At 43.6% G+C, this 23,468-nt stretch overlaps 1 protein-coding gene across 1 annotated transcript; it reads right to left on the reverse strand.

Annotated features, from left to right (window-relative positions):
• Positions 1 to 8,534: 8,534 nt before the first annotated feature.
• On the reverse strand, positions 8,535 to 22,925 carry SLAMF7 (SLAM family member 7). Its single transcript, XM_030842160.2, has 7 exons — positions 22,871 to 22,925; positions 14,201 to 14,533; positions 12,638 to 12,910; positions 12,304 to 12,420; positions 11,273 to 11,376; positions 9,437 to 9,499; positions 8,535 to 8,606 (listed from the first exon to the last, which is right to left on the reverse strand). The coding sequence occupies exons 1-7, from the start codon at positions 22,923 to 22,925 to the stop codon at positions 8,535 to 8,537; spliced, it is 1,017 nt and encodes a 338-aa protein (XP_030698020.1).
• Positions 22,926 to 23,468: the final 543 nt, after the last annotated feature.

Here is a 23,468-nt window from a genome sequence, read left to right on the forward strand (position 1 = left end):
AAGAGTTTATTTAGGGTCTTAAGAATTGCAATTCAGGAGACATAGATTTGGTTAACCCCAAGAGAGTGTAAGAGTGTTTCAGGGAAGAGAAAGAGTCAGGGACTTATAAAGACAAAAAGCCACAAGTTTGCCTGGTGAAAATTATGGTTGACTCTGAAGGTATTTTAGGGTAGGGGCCAGATAATGTTATCTTCTAAAGAGTGACATGGCTGGTGCCAGAAGGAGAAAAATTGATCTTTCTGGTTGAGTAGATATTTCTGCCATTGGTGAGGTCTGGTTAACATATAACACATAATGCCGCTGCACAATACACACTAGGGGTGGGGGTGGGAGGAGGCCAAAGGGCAGAGAAAAAGTTTTATGTTTAATTTTTTCTTGTCTTGCCTTAAAATGTGAATTTTTATTTCATCACTTGTTTATTATAAAAGATACATTTCGGGAACAAAGTAATTGAAGAGATGGACAGAGCAAAGTTATGTGGGAAGGAGTGTGAAGCTTCCAGGTCCTCTCCAGGCTCACCACTCTCCCAGAACCTCCATGTGTTCACCAACCTGGAAGCTCTCTACCCCCTTGGGTGGGGATTTTTTTTTGGAGGCTTCATTATGTAGGCATGATTGATTAAATCATTGAACACTGGTGACAGAACTCTATCTCCAGCCCCTCTCCCATCCCTGGAGATTGGAGGTGGGAGAGTAGAGGAGTCCGGGGAAGATGGGGCTGAAATTCCAACCCTCTAATCACATGTTTCGTTACCCTGGCAACCAGCCAACAGCCTGAGGCTAGTCAGGAACCTCTTGCCACCAGTCATCTCACTACACAAAAAATCACTTCGCTTTGAAGATTTCAAGGGTTTTTGGCACTGTGTGCAAAGAAAGTATAAGACCAACATATATTTTTTATTATATCACCATATCACAGCCTCTTTCATTAGAATGTTAAGTATCATGATGGCAGAGAACTTTGTTTTGAGCTCACTGCTATATTCTGTGTTCAGCACAGTGCCTGGCACTGAGTGGTGCTCATTAAGCCCTGCTGAATGAGTAAATAATGAAGGCATGCATGAAAAAATGAATACCTGCCTAAAATGGCAGACTGCTTTTCTGTATTTCTATATTTGAGAACCCGGTATTTACAGCTCACAGGCCCCAAACCACACAGCACTGGGGGCTGCAAGTGTTGGACCTTGACATGAAGTGTGACTTCTCACCTAACCAGCTGGTGGTTTCCTTTGCCTGCTGGGTGAGCTACTGAGGTGAGGTCTCCTTCTGCATCTGGCCTTGGGAAAGATCTTGAATGTCCAGACTCCAGATCTATTCGTATCCCTGGGCCCAGCTTCATCACTGGTGGGAAAAAAAAAGAGGAAGGGGGAGAGTAATTCTAATTGTTTTACCATCTAAACTGGCTCAGAGGAGAGAGGGGGTGGGGGGAACGGATGCATTTGAAAGCTGACAGTTACAATTCTCCCCCTCTTAATCTTCACCCCTTTTGAAGCTCCTCTAACCTCAAGCCGGCCTCTCTGTAACATTTTCCTCTGATCATCGTGGAGGGGCTTCCGCACCTCTCTCCACCCATCCTCAGTCAGAGGAGGCACTTTCCATCCTCCTCCACCTCACCCCCAGCATGTGGGTCTCAGACTTTCCCTTGCCCCTCATAGTGGGCAACACCTTTGTTTTTCTTCATGGAATGTTTTTAAAAATTTCTTCCACTCTTGGACTTTCCTGGTGGTGCAGTTGTTAAGAATCTGCCTGCCAATGCAGGGGACACAGGTCCGAGCCCTGGTCCTGGAAGATTCCACAAGCCGTGGAACAACTGAGCCTGTGCGCCACAACTATTGAGCCTGCTCTCTAGAGCCCGCGAGTCACAACTACTGAGCCCGTGTGCCACAACTACTGAAGCCCGCACACCCTAGAGCCCGTGCTCCGCAACAAGAGAAGCCACTGCAAAGAGAAGCCCGCACACCGCAATGAAGAGTAGCACCGGCTCGCCGCAACTAGAGAAAACCCGTGCGCAGCAACAAAGACCCAACACAGCCAAAAATAAATAAATAAATAAATGAAACAAAATTCTTCCACTCCATTATGTAATATGTGCTTTCTCATTAAAGAACATTTGACAAATGAAGACAAGTAGAAGAAAACCATGCCACCTATCACCCACCCCCCAAAAAACCAGTGTTAATACTTTGATGTTTTTCTCTTCTGATGAAATAAATTCATATTTTATGGCAAGACAGAAGAAAAATTTAAACATAAAATTTTTCTTTGCCATTTTGGCCTCCTTCCTCCCCGTTACTGTGTATTGTGCATCTGCAATAACCAGACCTCCTTAGGAGGTAACATTCCTTTTTAATCTCATAAAGGGTCATAACTCCTTAGGAGATAACCTTCCTTCTTAATCTTGTAAGGGGTCGTGACCCATGACTCACTACTTGCTTTGTATGCATAGAGCTGGATTGTGTAAACTGTCAATAATCCATCATTTGACTATAGCCATATGTCTGAAAACCATATATAACTGTGCTTTGGCCTCTAAGGGGCTGAACAGTCCTCAGAACTTTCTGAAAGACTGTCTCCCAGGTAATAATCCTCAGGTTGGCTCAAAGAAAATTTTCCATTTCTTCCTTAGATCAACTATTGATTAATTTTTTCACGACAATTTTTTGCATAGGCGTTTTTAAAAAGCAGTTTTAATTATACAGCATATTAAAATTTACATTCTACTTTTTTCACTTGTGATGTTGTAGGGGAGGAAAAACAATCTTCCGCCCTCTACCTTTCTAGGTTCTATGACTGAGACCTTCCCCTTAATCAAAGATTAACAAGAGAATATTCCACCCCAAAATGTGCCACTTTGGCAGGTGGATTATTTTGAGCTGAAGGCAATCAAGACGGAACCAACTCAGAAAAAGCTTTTTACCATCCCTTAAACTGACTAAAATAATTTAGAAATGGGGTCTGTGCCAGAAAGAGAGCTACGACCAGAGACAACTTTTTCATGAGTCACTTATCTGCATGGCAGGGCAAACATCTGTTAACCAAACATCTGCTCTTCTCATCTACCTGTGAGTTGTCTTCTACCCCTCTGAAGTCCCAGACCCCCATTTCTTTCATTAGCTCAGGATGATATATAGGTTTTAGTTGTCTGACTGCCTTTGAGTCTCATATTCTTATGGGTCCCTTGTACGTATAAAATTGAATTTGTTTTTCTCCTGTTACTCTGTCTTCCATCAATCTAATTATTATACCAGCCAACGAACCTAGATGGTGAAAAAGGGAAATTTTTTCTCCCCTACAATAGATACTTCTCTTTTAAGGGCTGAGTCTCCACTTTAATGCTTCTTTTACCTTATTCTGAGTTGACTTTTGGGAAGTTAACCATTTTTTATGTACTGTCTTCTTCCCTAAGCATCATGTACCATATGTGAATCTCCAACTACAGGCCAAGCACTTGTTTCATATAATCCTCACATTGCAAGCCCTATAAGGGTTTTAGAGATAAGAAACTAGAAGCTCATGAAACCCAAGTTTTGGTGAGGGTTACTCTGCTAGTAAGGGCTCTCAACCCCAGTCCTGACGGTCTCAAAAGCTATGTCCTTTCCTCCACCTACAGTTGGAGCTTTGAGCTCCAACCCCTCTCAAGCTTTGAGCCCCATCCTCCTCTGCAGTAGACAATGGCTGGTGGAGAGGGCGCTGCTTTTGTTCTAGCTTTGGCTGCATACTGAAGTGTGAAACTTCAGGCAAGTTTCCTAGTTTGTCTTGGTTTCAGTTTCAACATCTGTAAACTGGCCATACATACCCCAGACAAGCTGGTCCCACAGGAGTCATATGAGGACCCATGGAACAAAATTTACACAAAAGTAACTGGTCCCTAGCAAGGGATTGTAGGCTGGGGATGTGTGGGGAGAGAGGGGAGTCTTAGAAGACTCACTTGTTGTTGGGAGGTTTAGGCAGGTGCAAAATGCTAGTGGAATCTCAATGACACATTTTCTCCAGTGGAGTCAGGCAAACACCCAGAGAGGTTGTCATCTCAGTTTAGGGAATGCTGTAAATTAGTATTTTTTTCCACTTAGAATAATGGGGGACTCACACGCTTGCCTAAAGACCCACCTGGCTTTGGGCTGAAGGAGAGAGAACAACGCAGCTCAGAGAACAAAGTATCAACATTTTGACTAAAGACAGAATCAGTATTACTAATTTTTCCTCTTCCTTCAGTCTCCAATCTGACTTGGCATGGCATTTCTTTATTTAAAATTTTGATATTTTGTCCATCACAGTGATGGGGCAGAGAGCAGACCACCCCAAGATGTGCCACTCTGGCATGCAGATTATTTTGAGTTGAAAATTACCAAGGTTAGTCATCAGTTAGATCCATTAAACTTGTAACCTGACTTCACTGATCAAGCTTGCTTTAATAGTTTTAACAAAAACTTTCATGTTCTCCAAGAGTCATGTAGCCTAAATGATAAGATGTTTGCCTTAATTGTTTTTCAGGAATTTGGAGTTAGCTATGTTCAGTTGGAGCTTGAGCCAGTTAAGACCTCTGGCCCTCCAAGTGGGCATGCATGAGTGTCCTCTCGGTGATCTTTTAACATCAGAGGGTCTAAAACTCCACCCTGAGGACATGTATGCAGCCGTTTTCCGAATATGCATCCTACGAAGAAGCCTGCAGTTTAGTTGCAGTGTGCAGAATGATGATTATCTCACCTTTTTTTTCTTATTTCCTTTCACCTTTTCCCACATTCCCCATGCTTCAGACCACCCTGCTTTCTTACCCCATAAATAACATGAACCCCTCACGTTTGAGGAGGTGGATTTGAGATTTGTTCTCCTGTCTCTCCACTTGGCTGTCTCAAGAATAAATCTTTTCTCTGCTGCAGATCTTGGTGTCTCAGGAAGAATCTTGAACTTACCCCTTACTGACTAAAAGACTTTAAGATAGGAGGCCTGTCCAGGAAGATGCTCTTACCATAGAAAACTATATAAAGTATTAGGAGTGGCAGACAGTGGTAGAACCTAGCAAAGCCCATTTGATCAAAGTCCTGTGTCCCATTATCTTTTGATGGCCCAGTACCCATTTGTTTACCAAACATTAACTCTTTTTATCTTCCTGTGAGTTACCTTACTTCCCATTGAAACTTCAGACTCCTGCCTCCTTCTCCTTAGTCCAGAATACATACACAGCTCACCTTGTCTTGCTGTCTTTGAAATTCTTCATACTTACATGGATTCCTACTGTGCATGTAATAAATTTGATTTTCTCCTGTTAATCTGCCTTATGTCATTTTAATTGCTAGCCAAAAGAACTAAGAGGGGAAAGAAGGGAAACACTCCTTCACCCGTAATGGATTTTTCGCATTAATTTTGATTTTTCTAAATATTGCACAAAAATATTATTTACCTTGATGGCTGAGTGTTTTGGTGCTCCCTTAAATTTTGTACCATGATGAATGCCACACTGGCTTCACCCTAGGCCATGAAGATGTGGTACAGTGTCACAGCTGAGGTGGCATCAGTGTCGGCCACACATATACTCAGTTGGTAGCTTCCCCTTCTGGCTCCAATGTAGATCACCCTCCCCTCCAAGTGCTGCTATAGCTACACTCCACCCCACTCCACCCCACACCAATCTTTGTGAGAATTAGAAAAAAGAAAATCTTCCTCAAGACAGGTTTATTTTATTAAAAAGGTAATTGTAGTAATAAATACAGACATTTACAATATTTATATGTGAATCACACTCTATTTGATGTGGTGTCTCAGAAAGGACACATCTGTGAAGGGGAGCAGAATTTGTCACCTCAAAAATATGTCTCTTTGGCGTAAGGATTATTTTACGCTGATTACTTTTAAGAAACAACAGACATAGGAAGAGCTCTGAAAATGAGTAGAAGTTACCCTTTTGTAAGAGACATTTACATTTACGAGAGATATCTCCATTTGCAAGGGCGTCTCCTTCTCTGTACCAGGAGGAGGGGGGTGACTAAATCTCTAAAAACTCATCAATGGAGAGGGCAGTGATTTAAAACTGTGTAACAATCATGTGGTACTGTGCTTTGCCTGATAACCTCCCATAACTGCCCCCACCTCCATCTTCTTTTGTCTGGAGATGGTGATGGAAGAGGCCATTTCAGGGAGGTTTATTCAGTTTTCCTGGGTATCTCACATGTATATAGGAGGAATACTTGTTATTAAACGTGTTTGTTTTTCTTCTGTTAATCTTTTTATTGTGGGGTCTCAGTCAAGAACCCAGAAGGGCAGAGGAAAATTATTTTTTCTCATCTACATCTGCACGGCTCCACGTGGAGGCCAGCTGGGCCCTCCTCCAGGTTCCTCAGAGCTGGGGGACTGCCTCCTACTCACAACCTTTGTTTCCCCTCAAATCAGCCTCAGACTGTTCTGTTGGTCCCCTCCCTTTTAGTTTTTTTCTTGACAGCTTATTATCTCTTACATTGGCCATTTTATATCTGAAAGTTTTTTTTTTTTTGCGGTACGCGGGCCTCTCACTGCTGTGGCCTCTCCCATTGCGGAGCACAGGCTCTGGACGCGCAGGCTCAGCGGCCATGGCTCACGGGCCTAGCCACTCCGAGGCATGTGGGATCTTCCCGGACCGGGGCACGAACCCATGTCCCCTGCATTGGCAGGCGGACTCTCAACCACTGCGCCACCAGGGAAGCCCTATCGGAAGTTTTTTTTTCTCTAGATATTTCCTCTCTCTCTCTCTTTCTCTCTCTCTCTCTCTCTCTCTCTCATGGTTTAAAACAACAATTTTTAAATTTCTTACTATTCTCTGGATTTCCTAGCTGGTTCTTCTGCTTCACGTGGTGTTGGTTGAGGTGTCAAGAATGATGGAATATCCAGAATGGCTTCACTCTCGTGGCTGGCAGCTGGTGCTGGCTGTCGGCTGGAAGCTCAGCTTGGCTGTCAGCCAGTGGACTTGCTCTTCTCCCACGTGGGCCTTTCTACACAGAGCAGATATTTTCTCCTTTCACAAACTTTAACACACATTTCTTCACTTTATTTCTAATAGTTCATATATTTGGACCCACAAAATGGTAGCTGCCCCAGTGGTCCAGCCCACATCACGAATCTAAGCCTAAGTCAGCCTGCACTTATGGGAAACACCTGTCCAGGAACCTAACATCCACTCATCACAATCCTCCAACTCAGCTTTCCCTAGCTCGCCTTACCCTAGAAACTAGAACTTAGAGGGAAATCCCCACCTCTTAGCCGATCACGCCCTGTTTCTAAGTTGCCTCTTCTAAAACTCTATAAAACTCACTCTTGTCCAAAATCCCTCAGGAAGAGTGCTGCACTGCTTGTGAGGCACTGTACTCCCCCAATGCAGAAGTTGTTTTCCCTTGAATAAAGGAAATACTTCACAACCCTAGACCTGAGACCTCAGATCCCTTTCCAACATTTCCATTCAAGATGCGTGTCCAGGAAGACATCCAAAGCAACACTCTCCCTCCACGTATTTCTCATTTCATTAAAAAGGTGAGCTCTATGGGGGCAGGGATCATGTCTGTCTTATTTGTTAGACTGACCTAACAGAGGTTCCTAATAAATATTCATTGAATGAATTAAACAACTTTAAATGTTTGCAAGTCTCCTATAAATAGATTCAAAGTGTGTCTTCAGGGCAGTTCTTCCACTGAGATGGGCTCCTACATAGGCCTAAGGCCTGGGTTTCTCCCTTGCAGCACAAAAGTGTAAATGAAGCTGGGGCAGTGGTCAATCACACTTCTGAGTTTTCACTTGGCTTCTACCTGGTCTTCTACCTGGCTTCTCTGTCCTTGTGTTCTTTGACTCCCAAGTCCTGTGAATCCACACCTGACCCCCTGGGTGTTGGGAATCCGTGGTCAGGCCTGATGCCACTGCCCACGGAAATAATTCATGAAGGGTCGGTTTCAGGAGAACAGAGAGCACATCTGACGAAAATCACAGTTAGCTCAGCGCAGTGCCAGGCACGTCGTTGATGAGTCAGTAAATAAATCCATTTCTGACTGCTGTCTTCTGCTTCTGCGGGGAACATCAGCTGGCTGATCCGAAGTTCTTGCCCTCTTGGCAACCTAACCCTTGGTATATTCCTCATCTCCAAACCCTGGAAGGGGAGCTGTCATTCAAATGTGTGAAACCGCATTTACATTTCAACAGAGATGCTTCTAAGCCCTTGCTTTGAGTTGGCTGATAAATTCCCAATCACATTTCCAGGAGGGATTCTGGATTTGAAGAGATTTCTCAGCAGTGGGTAGGATGAAGAACTCTCTCTCTCTCTCTTTTTTTTTTTTGGCCTCACCACATTGCTTGTGGGATTTTAGTTCCCCAACCAGGGATTGAACCCCGGACCTCAGCAGTGACAGCACAGAGTCCTAACCACTGGACCACCAGGAAATTCCCAGATTGGGAACTCTTAAGTCTGTAGGAGCCTAAGGGATACTTTATTCTGGAAGGAAGTCAGTGTCCTTCATTCTTCCTTGATGTTTTTGATTAAGTCAGTGAAATCTTTTGACCATTTTCTTTGGAGCACATGGCTGCTTAGTTGACATTCTCATGGGTAAATTTCCTTGGTGTGTCTGGCAACGTGGGCAGTGAGTGGGATTTCTCCACCTGCTGGGCAGACATAAGGATGCAGAACACTGAAGAGGAGCAGAACTATGGATCCCCTCAGGAGACCCCACCATCCCAGACACTCTTCATTGCCAAGGGTACCCAACCTAAACCTCTCGCTATGCTTTCTCCCACTGTTTAATCATTTTGACCTTAGAAAAACTACTCCTCAAGCCTAACCCACATTTATCTTGTTGAATGCTTAATGAACTCAACTTTCCTTCTAATGATCTATCCAAACCAACCTTTCCTATTACTAGGCAAAGTGCATTATCCATCCTCATTTTTCTGATGTGGTTGGGAGAGGAGACAGGAAGGCATTCCTGGCTTCTGCCAAGTGTGATCTGTGAAGGAATAAGCTTTAAAAGCTTACTACGTTAGTAGCTTGACTGGGGAGAAGTTGCAAATAGCATGTAACATAGCTAGACCATGGAAAAGAAGAGGAACACTCTCCTGCCTCCAGTTTACTAGTGGCTCAGAAACAAGCCGGAGTTGTCTCCCCAGCCATCCCTTTCTCCCAGGCACAGCCTAAGCCATGGAACTTTCCCCAGGCCCTCAGTCAGGATCCTGCTGATTTTCCCTATTGATCCTGCCTGGAACCTCTCTCCTACTCTATTTGTTCCACATTGCCCCCATTTTCACTCCTAAAACACAGTTCTCTTCTATTCCCCACATACTTGTGTAACCTTAAGCAAAGGGAATGGGTATCCTGGTGTGCCTTTTAGTACCAGGGAAAATGAGATCTCTGGGGCCCAAGAAATTCTAGCTAAACTTGAAACAGGAAGAAGGATGGGACAGCTAAGATAAAACTCAGCTCTAAAGCTTCTTACCTTTGGGGGTATTTGCACAGTGGAATAAAGTGTATTTACTGCATTTTCCTCTGGTACAATGCTCTGTTAAAAAACAAAAAACAAACAAAAGAAATCATTGCCAACCCCCTGGGTCACATAGACAAGGCCAAAGAGACATCCAGAATCCAGAGAAGGGAAAACAGAGGTGGGAGGAGACGGTGAGAGAGAAGAGAGGGTTCTGGAGCCTGAATGGGGGAGTGGGAAGTGCTCTTGTCAGTGACTGCTATTGTAATTATTAATGACTTTTTTCAAGAAGCAATTGCGGGCTTCCCTCGTAGCACAGTGGTTAAGAATCCACCTGCCAATGCAGGGGACGCGGGTTCGAGCCCTGGTCTGGAAAGATCCCACATGCCACGGAGCAACTAAGCCCGTGCACCACAACTACTGAGCCTGTGCTCTAGATCCTGCAAGCTGCAACTACTGAAGCCCATGTGCCTAGAACCCGTGCTCCGCAACAAGTGATGCCACTGCAATGAGAAGACTGAACCGCAACGAAGAGTAGCCCCTGCTCAACACAACTAGAGAAAGCCCGTGCACAGCAACAAGGACCCAATGCAGCCAAAAATAAATAAAATTTTAAAAAGAAGAAATTGCATTATTTTAAAACTGTATCTTGTTTAAACTGTATGAGCTATGAGCCTCCTAAGGTTATTAAAGGATAATTTGAAATCATATTGTCAATGTTGGAAATAAACTTTTTCATCAGTCAAAAGAACTTATGGGGCAAATCAGAAATGATGACTAAAGGGACAAAACAAAACAAAACAATGACAGCAATAACAAAAGCTCCTTCCAGGTTGGAGAAAAATATCCTGGGTCAGTGAAGTTTATTCCTGAACATCTAGGACAGTCTTGTGGTCTCCAGGGAATGTGTCTTGAGCAGGGGAAGAGGGAGGATGGTGATAAAGTGATCGAATTTGACAGAAGCCGGGCTGAGTGAAGCACAAAGAGGTCACCCCTGTGAGGAAGGAAGGAGCTCTCAGGACACCAACAACTTCGAAGAGGAAACATAATACCTCCTCTTGGAAAAGTTGTGGATAAGTGTAAGAAGATGCATCCTGATCAGGAGACACTGAAGGCTGGAGTAAAACTAAGAGTTTTGAAGCTCCAAAGTGCTTTTATTTCTTCATTAAGTGGGCCAATGTGGAAAGGGCACTATGAAACCTAAGGAGCAAACCTAGCCTCAGCTGCAATGATTTTTGCCAGTGGACCTTTTGAAGCTGTCTACCTAGTTCTTGTCTACAAATTGTCTCTTGTTATTTGCATTTCTTTAAACCTTAGTCTTAGGATTTTCTTTTCAAAGAGTGTTCTTTGAATTAACCTTGTGTTTGTTCACTGCAGCTTGGCGACCCACACTTGGGAAGCCTTGAGTGAGGGCCCAGAGCCACCATGGACCCTCTGAGCCCCCTCCTGATGCTTCCTTGAGTTGCCTCAGAAGAAATGGCATCTCTAAAGCCAGTTTTCTGATACCATAACTCAAACATCATATCAAAGTCACATTTTTCTACCCGCCATCCTATGCAAAAGGAATTGGGTCTGTTGAGTGGCCATTTTGAACAGTGGAGGGGAAGGAGTGATTCCGTAGATCACAGTGTGAGCGTTACTGGCTAGGTCAGAGCCAGATGCTCCAGGGGCCACCAGTTCCTGCACAAGAGAGAATCCATGAAGACTTGGGGGAGGCACAGGTACATTGGGTTTAAAGGGTTATACATTTTCATTTCCCATGTTGCCCAAATCCATGGAAAAATCTCAAGTAAAGCAAGGAGGGCCTCAGAGAGGAGAATCAGTCCCCAGGAAAGACGGGAAAGAACTCACATTTAAGTAAGAGATTGTGTCATACTCCGAGGCCTCTCCAAAAGTGGGGGAGTAGTTAAGAGTTTCTGGATGAAGGTTCAGTCCATTCTTCTCTTCAATGGACTCTGAAACCAAGTTGGGAGAGAATCAGAGCTGGCTCCTCTTTCCCCTGGCCACCCACATTGGCCCACCATCTGGATGACCCACTTAGGGTGACCAACCATCCTGATTTCCCTGTAACTGAAGGGTTTTCCAGGACATGAGACTTTCAGTGCTAAACCCAGGAACCCCAAGATGAACTGGTCACCCTCATCACTTCACTTCCCAATTTCTGGACAAAGGCAGCCAAAAGAGGAAGCAGAGGAGATCAGAAATGCTTTTACAGTGTTTACAGGAGGGAGAGAATATCTCAAAGTTTGCAGTTCGTACCCAACCAACGCTTAGGTCCCTCCCCAATACCCTGAGTGGACAGTATCAGTGGGAACCCGAGAAGACAAATCAGCAGGGTTTAGGGACACAGAGCATGGGGTACAGCCTGGAGAAAGACAGAGAAAGGCTTCTCCAGGAGTAATGTATCTAGACTGAGGTGGGGAGTAGAGAGAAGTCTCTGGAGTTGATCCAATGGAGAGAACTGGGATGGATTGGGGGCTCTGACAGGGATGGGCTGAACGGGCGGTGCTGGTTTGTGGACCTCAGAGTTGAAGGCCATGGCCTCCCAGTCAGGGGAGCAGAGTCAACAGTGTGTGACCTGTGTCAGCAGGAGGGATACACTAGTAAGTCCCTTTGAGGGGAAGGAGAAGGGCAGGCACTGGAGAAGGAATTAGGAGAACCTTTGTCTTAGGAGAGAAGTTAAGGGCTCAGGTATTCTCTCCACTCCAGAATTAAGGAGTACAGATGGCTGGTGCTGTCCTTTAGGACAGAGATGATGGCTTCTTCATTTCTGCATCCTTAGTGCCTAACACCAAGCTTGGCACACAGTCCAACATACTGTTGAATGAGTGAAGGAGAAAATGCATGATTGAGGGTGAAGACAAAAATAGTTCATGCTCTACCTTTTCTTCTTTCTCTTCGTATGATCAAAATAATTAGCACCGGTGCAATGAAACAGAGCAGGGTGAGTGACAACAGAAGTTTGAGGATCACAGTGGTAGCCAGGCCACCAGCAGCACCTTTAAAGAGAGAATGGATGTAGGCACAGGGCAGGGAGAAGAGTCAGCTAGGGAAAATGACCCAACTTTTGGAGCAATTGCAACCTTCCTCCCAGTCTGATGACTTCCCCAGGGCTTCCAGTTTTCACAAAGGGCTTGTTCCCAAGGGGGGCCAGGAGCTGAAGAAGATATAGGTCCTAAGACCAGGGGCTCCTGGAGAAAGAGGAGAGACAGTCACCTTCACAGAGCTTCCAGGCAAAGATGGGGTTTGAGGAGTTGCTGCTGATGGGGTTTCTGGCCATGCAGATGAAGGTCATATCACTTTTCTCCTGCCTCCAGGATATGGGGAGGGTGGAGCCACTATGGGACTCATTGGTCACCTGTCCCAGGGACTTCCAGCTGTAAGTTACATCCTCTCCTCCCTGTTCCATGGAACATGTCAGATTGGTTATACATGTGCCATTCTTATTGTTCTGCAGACCTATGATGACTTTGGGCTTTGACAGGTGCTCTGTAAAAGAGAAATAGACAACCAAGTGTGGAAATTATGCCCATAGCCCTCATTTTTTCTGCATTATTCTTGTAAACCTTGGACCTGAATCTCCCTGGTGTGCTACAGAGTGGAGAGGAAGCAGCAATTCAGAGCAGAATTCTCATTCTTATCTGGGGAAGAGAACAATCTAGGTCAGATTGCCCACAGCCATAAAACAACAACAGTAGTAATAGAAATAATTACAATGCAACAAGAATGAGCTGCCATTTACTAAGCACAGGCATATGGTAAGCACTGTGTTAAAAGCATTTTAGATGTTCATTAGTTTTATCTTTTTTGGAGGCTCCCTATTCCCCTGTCCTCAGGCTTCCTTGAAGAGACTCACTTTACTCTCTAGGAGAGAACAAAGGTATTGGAGCAACACTTCTGGTTCCCCTCTCTACCTTGTGCTCACTCTTTCAGAGGATGAGCAATTGTTTCATTGCTGAGATGGTGAGTCTGACATCCCTCATCTACATTTCTCTATTTACATGTTTGGGCTGTTATGATTGCTGTTTAAATGTGGTTTACCCTCCCCCCTCCCCCCACCCCTGCTAGTTTGCCTGCAGAATGCAGGTCTTCCATTCTTCTCAACTATATCTATATGGAGGACACACCTGGATCAAGGTGCATGGTCTACCTCCTACATGCAAACCTGCAGGCCCATCTCCTGGTGTCCCTGATATTGCAGCTCAGTGAGAAAGGCAGCTATTCTTTTAGCTGGTTGAGTAATTGTTTCATAAGTTCATTTTCCCTGAATAGGCACCAAAGTCTAGACTTGGGGGAAAGTATTTTTATTATCCAGCTTTACCAGAAAAAATAAAACTGATATTTTTATCTTCCTTTCTGATTCTTGTGTCTATTTCTCATTTGGTTAGAATCTTCACGGGAAGAGGTGTGATTGATAGTTATACCTGATAATCTTTCTAAGATAGGTATCACTTTACTCCCCATTACAGATATGGAAACTAAGTTTCAAAGAGATCAAGTAACTTGTCTAAGGCCATGTAACTAGTAAGTAGAGAAGCCAACATTTGACCTGCGTGATTGTCACTTCTCATAAAGCCTATCTGCTGCACCACAAACCTTCTTACTGAATATCTAAGAGGGGACTTCAAGGGTTGGCTATATCTACTTCATCCATGCATGAGTTCCCTCTTCCACTTTATTGCCAAGGGTTTATCCAGCCTTTGTCTGAACAGCTCCAATATCAGGGAGTTCACCATTTTAAGAAGGCAGTCATCCACCTTTGGAACTGGTTCTGCTCACCATAGACACGCAGCTCATACTCCTGGGTTAGGGGATCCTGGAGGGTTGAGCTGTGTATCTCCACACGGTAGACACCTGAGTCATTCTTCTTCAGTTTGCTGAGCTTCAGGGAGTAGCCTTCATGTGGGAAATTCACCCTTTCCTTGTTACGATGTTGGGTCACTATGATAAGGGCTTTTTTGTCTGCCAACTTTGGCTGTATGGTGACAAGAGTGGTTGTGTTGAAGACCCAGATAATGCTGTCAATTGGATCTGCTGAGAGATTCAGTGGGAAATTCACAGACCCACCAAGGGCACCAACTAGCTTTTTCAGTACTCCACAGGCTGCTGGCCCTGTAAAAACAGAGAACCATAAAATAAACCTGAGTTCCTGACCTTGCCACCAATTACTCACTCCCTTTGGGTCCTGGAAAGGTCCCAAGAAACCCTCTCAGTCTAACCCAACCAGTCCTGGGAAACCCTTTGGAACCTCACTCACACAAAGGCACTGAGGTCAGAACTCTCTGTCTGAAAGGGGTGACTACAGGCAAACCCACCCCATTCCCAGAGATCTCTGGCTGAAAAGACCAAGCTCTGAGGTAGACCATGAGGTTGGCTGCATCCTTGACAAGTTCCTGTGGGGTGACAAGTGGGGAGGTTACTGTCCAAGCTCCATTTAGGACTCTCAGATTGCTCCTGGGAGAGCTGATTTTGTTGCAGATGAAGAAGGTAACAGTCTATCTGACCTGGGGCAGAGGTTCTTAAGCACAAACCAGGGCATCGAGAGGCAAGCTGTAAGTCTTTAAAGATAGTGATAGCTTAGAAGTTTGAGGATGATTTATCTTTTTATTTTATGGTGGATGGGAGTGAATTAAAGCTCATCCCCAAATGAGGTTCTCATTCACTTGAATTCCAATATCCTTCCTTGAGTGGAAAGGAAAAGGGTGAGTGACTGGGAGCTCTGGAATATGCCCAGGCTACCTTGTGATGTTTAACCTGAACTATCAGGAATTGTAGTAGGGCTTTACTGCTCCCTGCCTCCCAAATTTCTGTTTCAGTGCAATCTTAATTCACCTCAGAGAGCGTGACTTGCAAACAACCATCACTGATTTTGTGGCTCCAGGTGAAAAACAGTTAGGAATGGCTGCTGAAAAAGCTTCCAGAAGTGGTCAACTGAGCAGCAACCTAATAAATAGCCCATGGGCCAAACCTGGCCTGCCCCCTGTTTTTGAAAATAAAGTTTTATTGGAACACAGCCATGTTCTTTCCTTTGCACATTGTCTGTGGTTGCTTTTCCACTACAGAGGCTGAGTTGGATAGTTGTGACAGAGTTCATACTGCCTGCAAAGCTTAAAATTTTACTATTTGGCCCTTTACAGCAAAAGTTTGTTAACTGGATTTGATTAAAAAAACAAAAACAAACCTGAGATTCAAAAAAAGTAAGTAAGTTTTCCAAGGGCACAAAGCTAGCAGATGATAATTTGAGGATTTAACCCAATGTCACTCCAGCCCTGGAGTCTGGACTCTTTCCACTATGGCTCAGTTTGAAGGTCCCTTGGCATTTGTACCAGCTCCAGCCCTTTCCATTAGTCCCCTTCTTCAGTTCCCTCAAGGGCTCAGGTGTCAATTCTGAAGCCCTGGGGTCTCATGGAATCCCGATTTACCATTCAAGTCCTTTGGTGACCTTCCTTCAAGTACAAGCTGCTCTACCAGTGCCCCCAGAGTAAGGGAATCTGGTGCTACCAAATGTTGACCTAGCCCCTTGATAACAGGTCTTGGATCTTGACCAAATTTTTTGCTAAATTTATCTCTAAAAGTACTTGTTTCTCTTCCTGAGTAAATGCCTTTTAGGAGCTGATTCCTGTTTTCAAACAGTTTTCCCCTATAATTTATATATATGCATATATACTTTGGATCACTCAAGCCTTTATCAAATCATCCTGTTAAGTAAGCTGATTTTCCAAAAAGCTACCCTCCCTGCTACTCTAATACTAAGGGAGGATGGTTTTTCATTACTTTCTCTTTGATCATCTCATGGGGTGTCAAAATATTTCCACTAAATGTTATAGACAAAACCAGTTTTATTTGAATTTTTGATTTATCAATTAATGTATTCATTCTCTTACTTCAACCATGAGATGGAAGGGGTGAATATTTTGCAGTCAAATAAAGATTGGATATCACCTGCACCCAAGTAGGTTCAATTATTGGATTAGGGCACCTTTGAGTATTTTAATTTTCATGTGAGGTTTGGGGGACATGTATATGTCAAGGAGGTGACAAAATTGTAAGGATGTGGTTTTAGTGTTTTAGCATGTGTGCATGCACTTAAGCCATGAATAATTAATTGTTCTTTTTACATCTTTATATACATGGTGCTATCTTCCTAGGGTACATTTTAAGAAATGTTAATTGTGTGGAGATATAAGAAAATATCCCCAAATTCATTGTTCCTTGTTAGAATGAAATTGGAGGACAATACAGTGCAAATTGCCAACATGAACCTAGGTGGAAGATATTGGTCTATCTTTATTGTATCTTCAGGGTGAGGAGAAGAGTCGTAAAAGAAGAAAGTAGTTCCATGCCATTCCCTAAACGTGAGCTCAGACGTTAAGGGCCTGGGTTGGTTAAGTCCTAGCCAGTTTTGTTTCCTCTTCCCAGTTGACTGTGAAAGGGGGTCCAGAAACAAGACACTTCTCTTCTCAGCTTCTAAGACTGAACTGAAGCTCCCCTTTCTCTGATGGCTTCTCCACCTGTGATGTGTGACCCTATAGGGTTTTACCATGTCTAGGTAAGTCATGCTCTGCTCATTCAGTCATTCCTTCCTTTAACTAAAATTTGTTTAGTTCCATACTTGTGCCTGGCACTGTTTAAGAGCTGAGGGTATAACTGGGGAGCAAGATAATCATGATCCTTGCACTCATGGAATTGGGAGAGAGTCATTAAATGAGTAACAACATGTGCTGTGAAAGGGGAAATGACAGTACTTAGGGAACACATGATGGGGGTGGGGGATGTAACATGACCTGTGTGATCAGAAGGCCCTAGAGAATGAGTAGCTACTAACACCTATCTATAAGGCCAGGGAGGATTGGGCCCCATGAGAATCATCTACCCTCCCACCTGGATCAATGTGGTGACTGTTGTAACTTGCCTCCTCTGCATTCATTTCAGTCCTTCCTCATTTTGTAGCAGCCATATGGTTTGGGTAACTCAACTCAAGTGGTAGCTTTCCTCTGCACAGTAATTAGTTCAGGGGTATCACATGTCCCAGGTTGATTGTATCTGATTGTATCTGAGATACAATCTGAGATTGTATCAGGGCTTTTGTTCCTAGGCCAGCAATAGTTGATGCTGTGGGAAGATATGAAGCCTTGGACTGCCACCCACTTACTACCACCAGACAAGCAGCCAGGGCTCCTTCCTCAGCTTATCCCCAGTTTACCTCCTAACTCACGCTTTTATTGGTGCTTTATCCTTTTCTCTGTCCATCTAAGTCTTATTTAAGACCCATAAATCCTAGTTCAAAGCCCTTCCCTGAGGAAGTCTTCAACTCTTTCTCACACCTACCCCCTGAAATTCCACCATGAATGTCACTTCATTTTCCACTTGAAATTCCCCATGAGGAGCTATTCCCATGGGTGGTGACTGGACATACCATTTTGCTGTGAGTTAGCGGATCACTGATCTACAGGCTTTAGGTTCCAGATCACCTGGTGATGGGGTCTGGAGTCTCATCCAGGGACATGTGGAGATGGTCTCTTCTCCCAGACAACATGCAACAGTGTAAAAAAGTTAGAGGTCTGGCCTAAATGGGGGTCAGGAGACCTGGGTTCCATTCTGGTTCCACTGTAATAATAACTCCAGCAATGAATACTTGGTTTAATGGGTATTCCCGTTCTTGATCCTCAAGTCAACTCTATGTGATAAAGGTTAAGCTGCACTTTATAGATGAAGACATTGGGGATCCAAGATGCTGAGTGACTTTCCCAAGGCCCCAAACTGGAAAGTGGCAGAAGTGACATGAGAAGCTAGTTTGTTCCCCCATCTCCTCTAGAGGCCTGCATTCTTTCCACTGCTACCTCCCACTACCATTTTGAATTTCAGCTTATCCCCAGTTTACATCCTAAACGTAAATTTGAATTTCAGTGTTCTTACCTCTCATAGGAGAAAAAGAATAATCTTTATTCACCAAGATTTAGGGAAGGATGAAGGGTGAATACAGATGTGAAAACACTTTGAGAAGTACAGAGCAGTCTGAGACATGGTGGGAGGCAAGAGGAAACGACAGGCAGGAGTGTTATGAGACAGGCTTTGAGAAACCTTCCCACTTTTTGGTCTCATTTCTGCAAGAATGGCTAAAAGTGAGATTTCCCAAAACTTCTTTGGATGGCTTCTCAGTAAGGTAATCTTCTTAGAAGGTGGTCTGGACACTAACGCCTATACATCAGTCACTGGCTAATTCACAGCAAAAGAGTAAGTCCAATCACCACGCAGGGAGATAATTCCTACAGCAAGCATCCCCACCAACCTACTTTTGGAGGTTGAGGAAGCTGGGGCAGGAGACCCTCTGCTTTCTGCCCTGGCCAAGTCTCAGGTATTTTTGGCACCAGAAGATTCAGCCCTAAGATGCTCTTCATAACAAGAACGGACAACAGCTCCTCCCTTTTGCCACCTGCCTTTCCTTTTTGCTGTCACCTCCTCCCCTTAACCTGTTCCCCCAAGGCTCATGTGTTGAGTGGAGGGAAGGAGCCAAATTAGGAGGAAGGGGCACCATCAGTACAGCCAGAATCAAGGAATGGTGACCTAGGAGGAAGACCTCGGCATAGCGGAGTGTGTAAAGCCCACCTCCTGCTTGCCAGCCCTGTCCCCGAGCACCCCTTCCAGTACTGGGTGCCTCTATCAGAATGCACCACAGTGTCATGCCACCCTCACCATGGAAACCAAGGATCAGAGCATCTCAAAGCTAGGAGGAATTTTAGGGACTACTTAGTCCAATCCCATTTTATAGATGAAGAGTCTGGTGCTCTGAAGGTTATAGTGATGTGTGCCAAGTGAGTGGAAGGCCAGGATTAGTAACAAGGGCTCCTAAGGCAGGGTTTCCCAAGCTGTGCCCCTGCTACCTTTGAGGTCTGTGGCAGTGCCTCAGTGTATTTCTTGGGAGCTTAGATGGAGGTCAAGGGGGTAGGGGATGGGGTGGAAGCTATGGAACTACCCCCCTCCATCAGGGAGGCTTCAATTCTGTGCATCAGAGTTGTTTGTTTCTGTGTAAGTTTTCTTTTTATAAAAGGAAACCACTGCTTAAAAAAGAAAAAAACGACTTTGGAAACTACTGTTCTTTACCCAAATTCCCCTTAATTAATGTACTTGGAAAGGGCATTTACAATCAGTACCATGTAAGATGTACATGGAACAGAGGCTGACAAGCCTCCCAATTCACCAGCCACCTTTGCCAACACTCCAGTTCTAACCTGCAACATTCATATTCAAGTTCCCTACTGTTCTGCCCCTCACTCATCTCTGAAACGTTCCTCTTGTTTGTCTCTTCTGGTCTTTTTCAACACCTCCCTAATACCTCCTCACCCACTTTTTCTGATTTCCTTTTATAAACTGTCTCCTCAACCCTACTGTATCCTATAATCATCATAAAATTGTGTCCATTTTCCAGATGAGAATACTGAGGCTGCAAGAGTTATTCCTTGGTCCCTCTGAATTTGGCCAGGGTGAATTTTGTTTGGTGCATTCACATCCTGGAAATGGAGTTCCCTACTCTTCTTGGGCATTTCCACTGCCTACCTTGGCCTCATGTACCTGGAGAGGGAAGGAATCTCTGGGGAAGATTCATCTCAAATACACATTCATTGAGCACTTTTTCTGAGGGTACAATATTAGGCCATTAGTTTGGTGTGATGAAATGAGCACTAGGTTTGGAAACTCAGTTTCTGTTCTACCTCCTAATAGCTGTGTAATCGTGCCTAAGACACTTGACCTCTCAGAGCCTAAGTTTTGGGGATAATAATATCTATCTTGTAGATTTGTGAGGAGATTGTATGAAAAATGCCTTGGATGTAATAGGAGCTTAATAAATGGTGATTATTATTATATTGTTTTGCATTTGATATCTTATTTAAAACATGACAATAATTTGCAAGTTAAGTTTCATTTTCTCTTACATACTTGTAAAGACCGAGGTTCAGAGGCTAAGAAACTTATCCACAATAATATAGCTACTAAGTCAAGCCCAGGAGTTCTTCTCCAGGGCCAGCACTGCTTTCACCGTCCTGCCCACTGGAGGCTCTATGACAATCTCAGATTATTCTTTCAATCATGGAAGTTATAGCACGCAGGCTGCCACAGCCTCCTGGAGCAGGGTGCACACTTGCAACTTGCACCCTGCTGCCCCAGATCATGTTTCAGGTGGGCACCTGGGTTTTGAAAAGTCCTGCCATGTCCTTCCCCATTTCACCATCCCCAAGTTCCCCTTCTGATCACCATTTCCGTTCAAGGAGTGATTTTTAAAGTAAGGGTCAGTTCCAGTTCCAGGACCAGGTGCTTCCTAAAAATGCAAACTTTTAACGAACTCACAGAGGGTGAGAGTCTGTTGATGCTGAACAGTTCAAGACACCAGGTGGCGGGGAAGAGAGGATAGTGAGCCCTGACTTACTACGTGGGCTTGGGCAGTTCTCTTCTGGCAGGACTGGGGCACACATAAATGAACCAGCCACACCAAATCCTCAGAGGGAGACCTCATGTGGTTCTCCATGAGTTTGATGACCAGAGAGATATTCCTAACTTATGGGGTTCCTGGTCCTTCCTGAGAGCCCTGAAGATAGTAACATCTTGAAAGACTAGAATACCTGTGACAGGCATAGAAAAGTCCTCAGTCCTTCATGGCATTAAATATAAAGTTCCTACCTATGAGTTGGTTTTCTAAGTAGAGACTGATTGGGTTACTTGGGTTAAGAGAGAAAATTCAAATGTTCTCTGCCATCAGTATGATTGTTAAATGCATAATAATTTAAAATATTTTTCTAAATAATACATATTTATATTTACATAAATATAAAACATAGAAGTATATGTATAAATGTTATAAATGTATTTGAATTAAAATATTTTAAATATATATTTCTAAGTAAATAAATATACACCTGTACCATCTCATTTTGTTCTTAAAATTACCCTCAAAATGAAGGAAGGCTGAGGTCCGAGGAAGATGACATTCTTCATCTATTTCATGGCAGAATCCAGATAAGGACACAGGTTTTCCTGATACCCAACACCACTTCTTTCAGCCCTTTGTTCCCTGGGACAGTCAGAAGGGCAGTCAACTCCCAAAGTCATTCCTTCTCCTCTCCCTCCAGTCTCTTCCTACCCTCTGTGAGTCAGAGACCACAGGACGTAAAAGCTTTTGCACAGCAAAGGAAACCATAAACAAGATCAAAATACAACCCTCAGAATGGGAGAAAATCTTTGCAAATGAAGGAACTGACAAAGGATTAATCTCCAAAATTTACAAGCAGCTCATGCAGCTCAATAACAAAAAAACAAACAACCCAATCCAAAAATGGGCAGAAGACTTAAATAGACATTTCTCCAAAGCAGATATACAGATTGCCAACAAACACATGAAACAATGCTCAACATCATTAATCATTAGAGAAATGCAAATCAAAATTACAGTGAATTATCATCTCACACCAGTCAGAATGGCCATCATCAAAAAATCTAGAAACAATAAATGCTGGAGAGGGTGTGGAGAAAAGAGAATACTCTTGCACTGCTGGTGGGAATGTGAATTGGTTCAGCCACTATGGAGAACAGTATGGAGGTTCCTTAAAAAACTACAAATAGAGCTACCATATGACCCAGCAATCCCACTACTGGGCATATACCCTGAGAAAACCAAAATTCAAAAAGAGTCATGTACCAAAATGTTCATTGCAGCTCTATTTACAATAGCCAGGACATGGAAGCAACCTAAGTGTCCATCATCAGATGAATGGATAAAGAAGATGTGGCACATATATACAATGGAATATTACTCAGCCATAAAAAGAAACAAAATAGAGTTATTTGTAGTGAGGTGGATGGACCTAGAGTCTGTCATACAGAGTGAAGTAAGTCAGAAAGAGAAAAACAAATACCATATGCTAACACATATATATGGAATCTAAGAAGAAAAAAAAGTGTCATGAAGAACCTAGGGGTAAGACAGGAATAAAGACACAGACCTACTAGAGAATGGACTTGAGGATATGGGGAGGGGGAAGGGTAAGCTGTGACAAAGTGAGAGAGTGGCATGGACATATATACACTACCAAATATAAAATAGATAGCTAGTGGGAAGCAGCCGCATAGCACAGGGAGATCATCTCAGTGCTTTGTGACCACCTAGAAGGGTGGGATAGGGAGGGTGGGAGCGAGGGAGACGCAAGAGAGAAGAGATATGGGAGCATATGTATATGTATAACTGATTCACTTTGTTAATAAAGTAGAAACTAACACACCATTGTAAAGCAATTATACTCCAATAAAGATTTTTTTTTTTTTTTTTAAAAAAAGCAATATTAGATGAGGGAGCAGAGCCTCCTAAGTTGAGCCAGAGGCCCAGAGTGGAGCCAGAAGCCTGGAGCTACAAGCAGGATGGGGTAGGCAGTCCAGAAAACAGGAAGATCTTGCTGGACTCACCTGTGAGCTGGCAGAGGAGAAAGATGAAGGTGAAGCATGCTGTGGAAGAAAGCATATTGCTCTTTGGATGTCAGTCACTAAAATGAACCCACTTCCCTCTTGTAGTCACCCGGTGTAGTCACCCCGGCTGGGATTTTAAGTAGGTGGGGTCATGAGATTGAGAATGAGTCATCTCAATTTTCTCCATATGGCCAGCATTTTCTGTTACACATGTGACCTTTCAGAGATTCATAATAGAGAACCTGGAAGGAAATAGAAGGTTATACAGAGAAAAAAGGGTGGCACTGGGGATAATAATAATATCTTTTGAGCTTTGCTAAGTACCAGGAGTACCTGTATTCTTTTATTTATTCCTCATAACAACCCTGTGAGTGAAATACTACCATAATGCCTAGTTTACAGATGAGAAAATGAAGGCTTAGAGTATAGTACAGTAAAATTAAGAAATTCTTTTAATCAAAAGTAACCATTATAATAGTAAAAAGGCAAGCCACGTAGTGGGAGAACATATTTGTAATACATTTATTCCACAAGAGGCTTATACCCATAATATATGGTTGTCCAATTGTTCCAGCACCATTTGTTGAAAAGACTGTCC

This window comes from Globicephala melas, chromosome 1 (genome assembly GCF_963455315.2).
Source record: "Globicephala melas chromosome 1, mGloMel1.2, whole genome shotgun sequence".
Lineage (NCBI taxonomy): Eukaryota > Metazoa > Chordata > Mammalia > Artiodactyla > Delphinidae > Globicephala > Globicephala melas.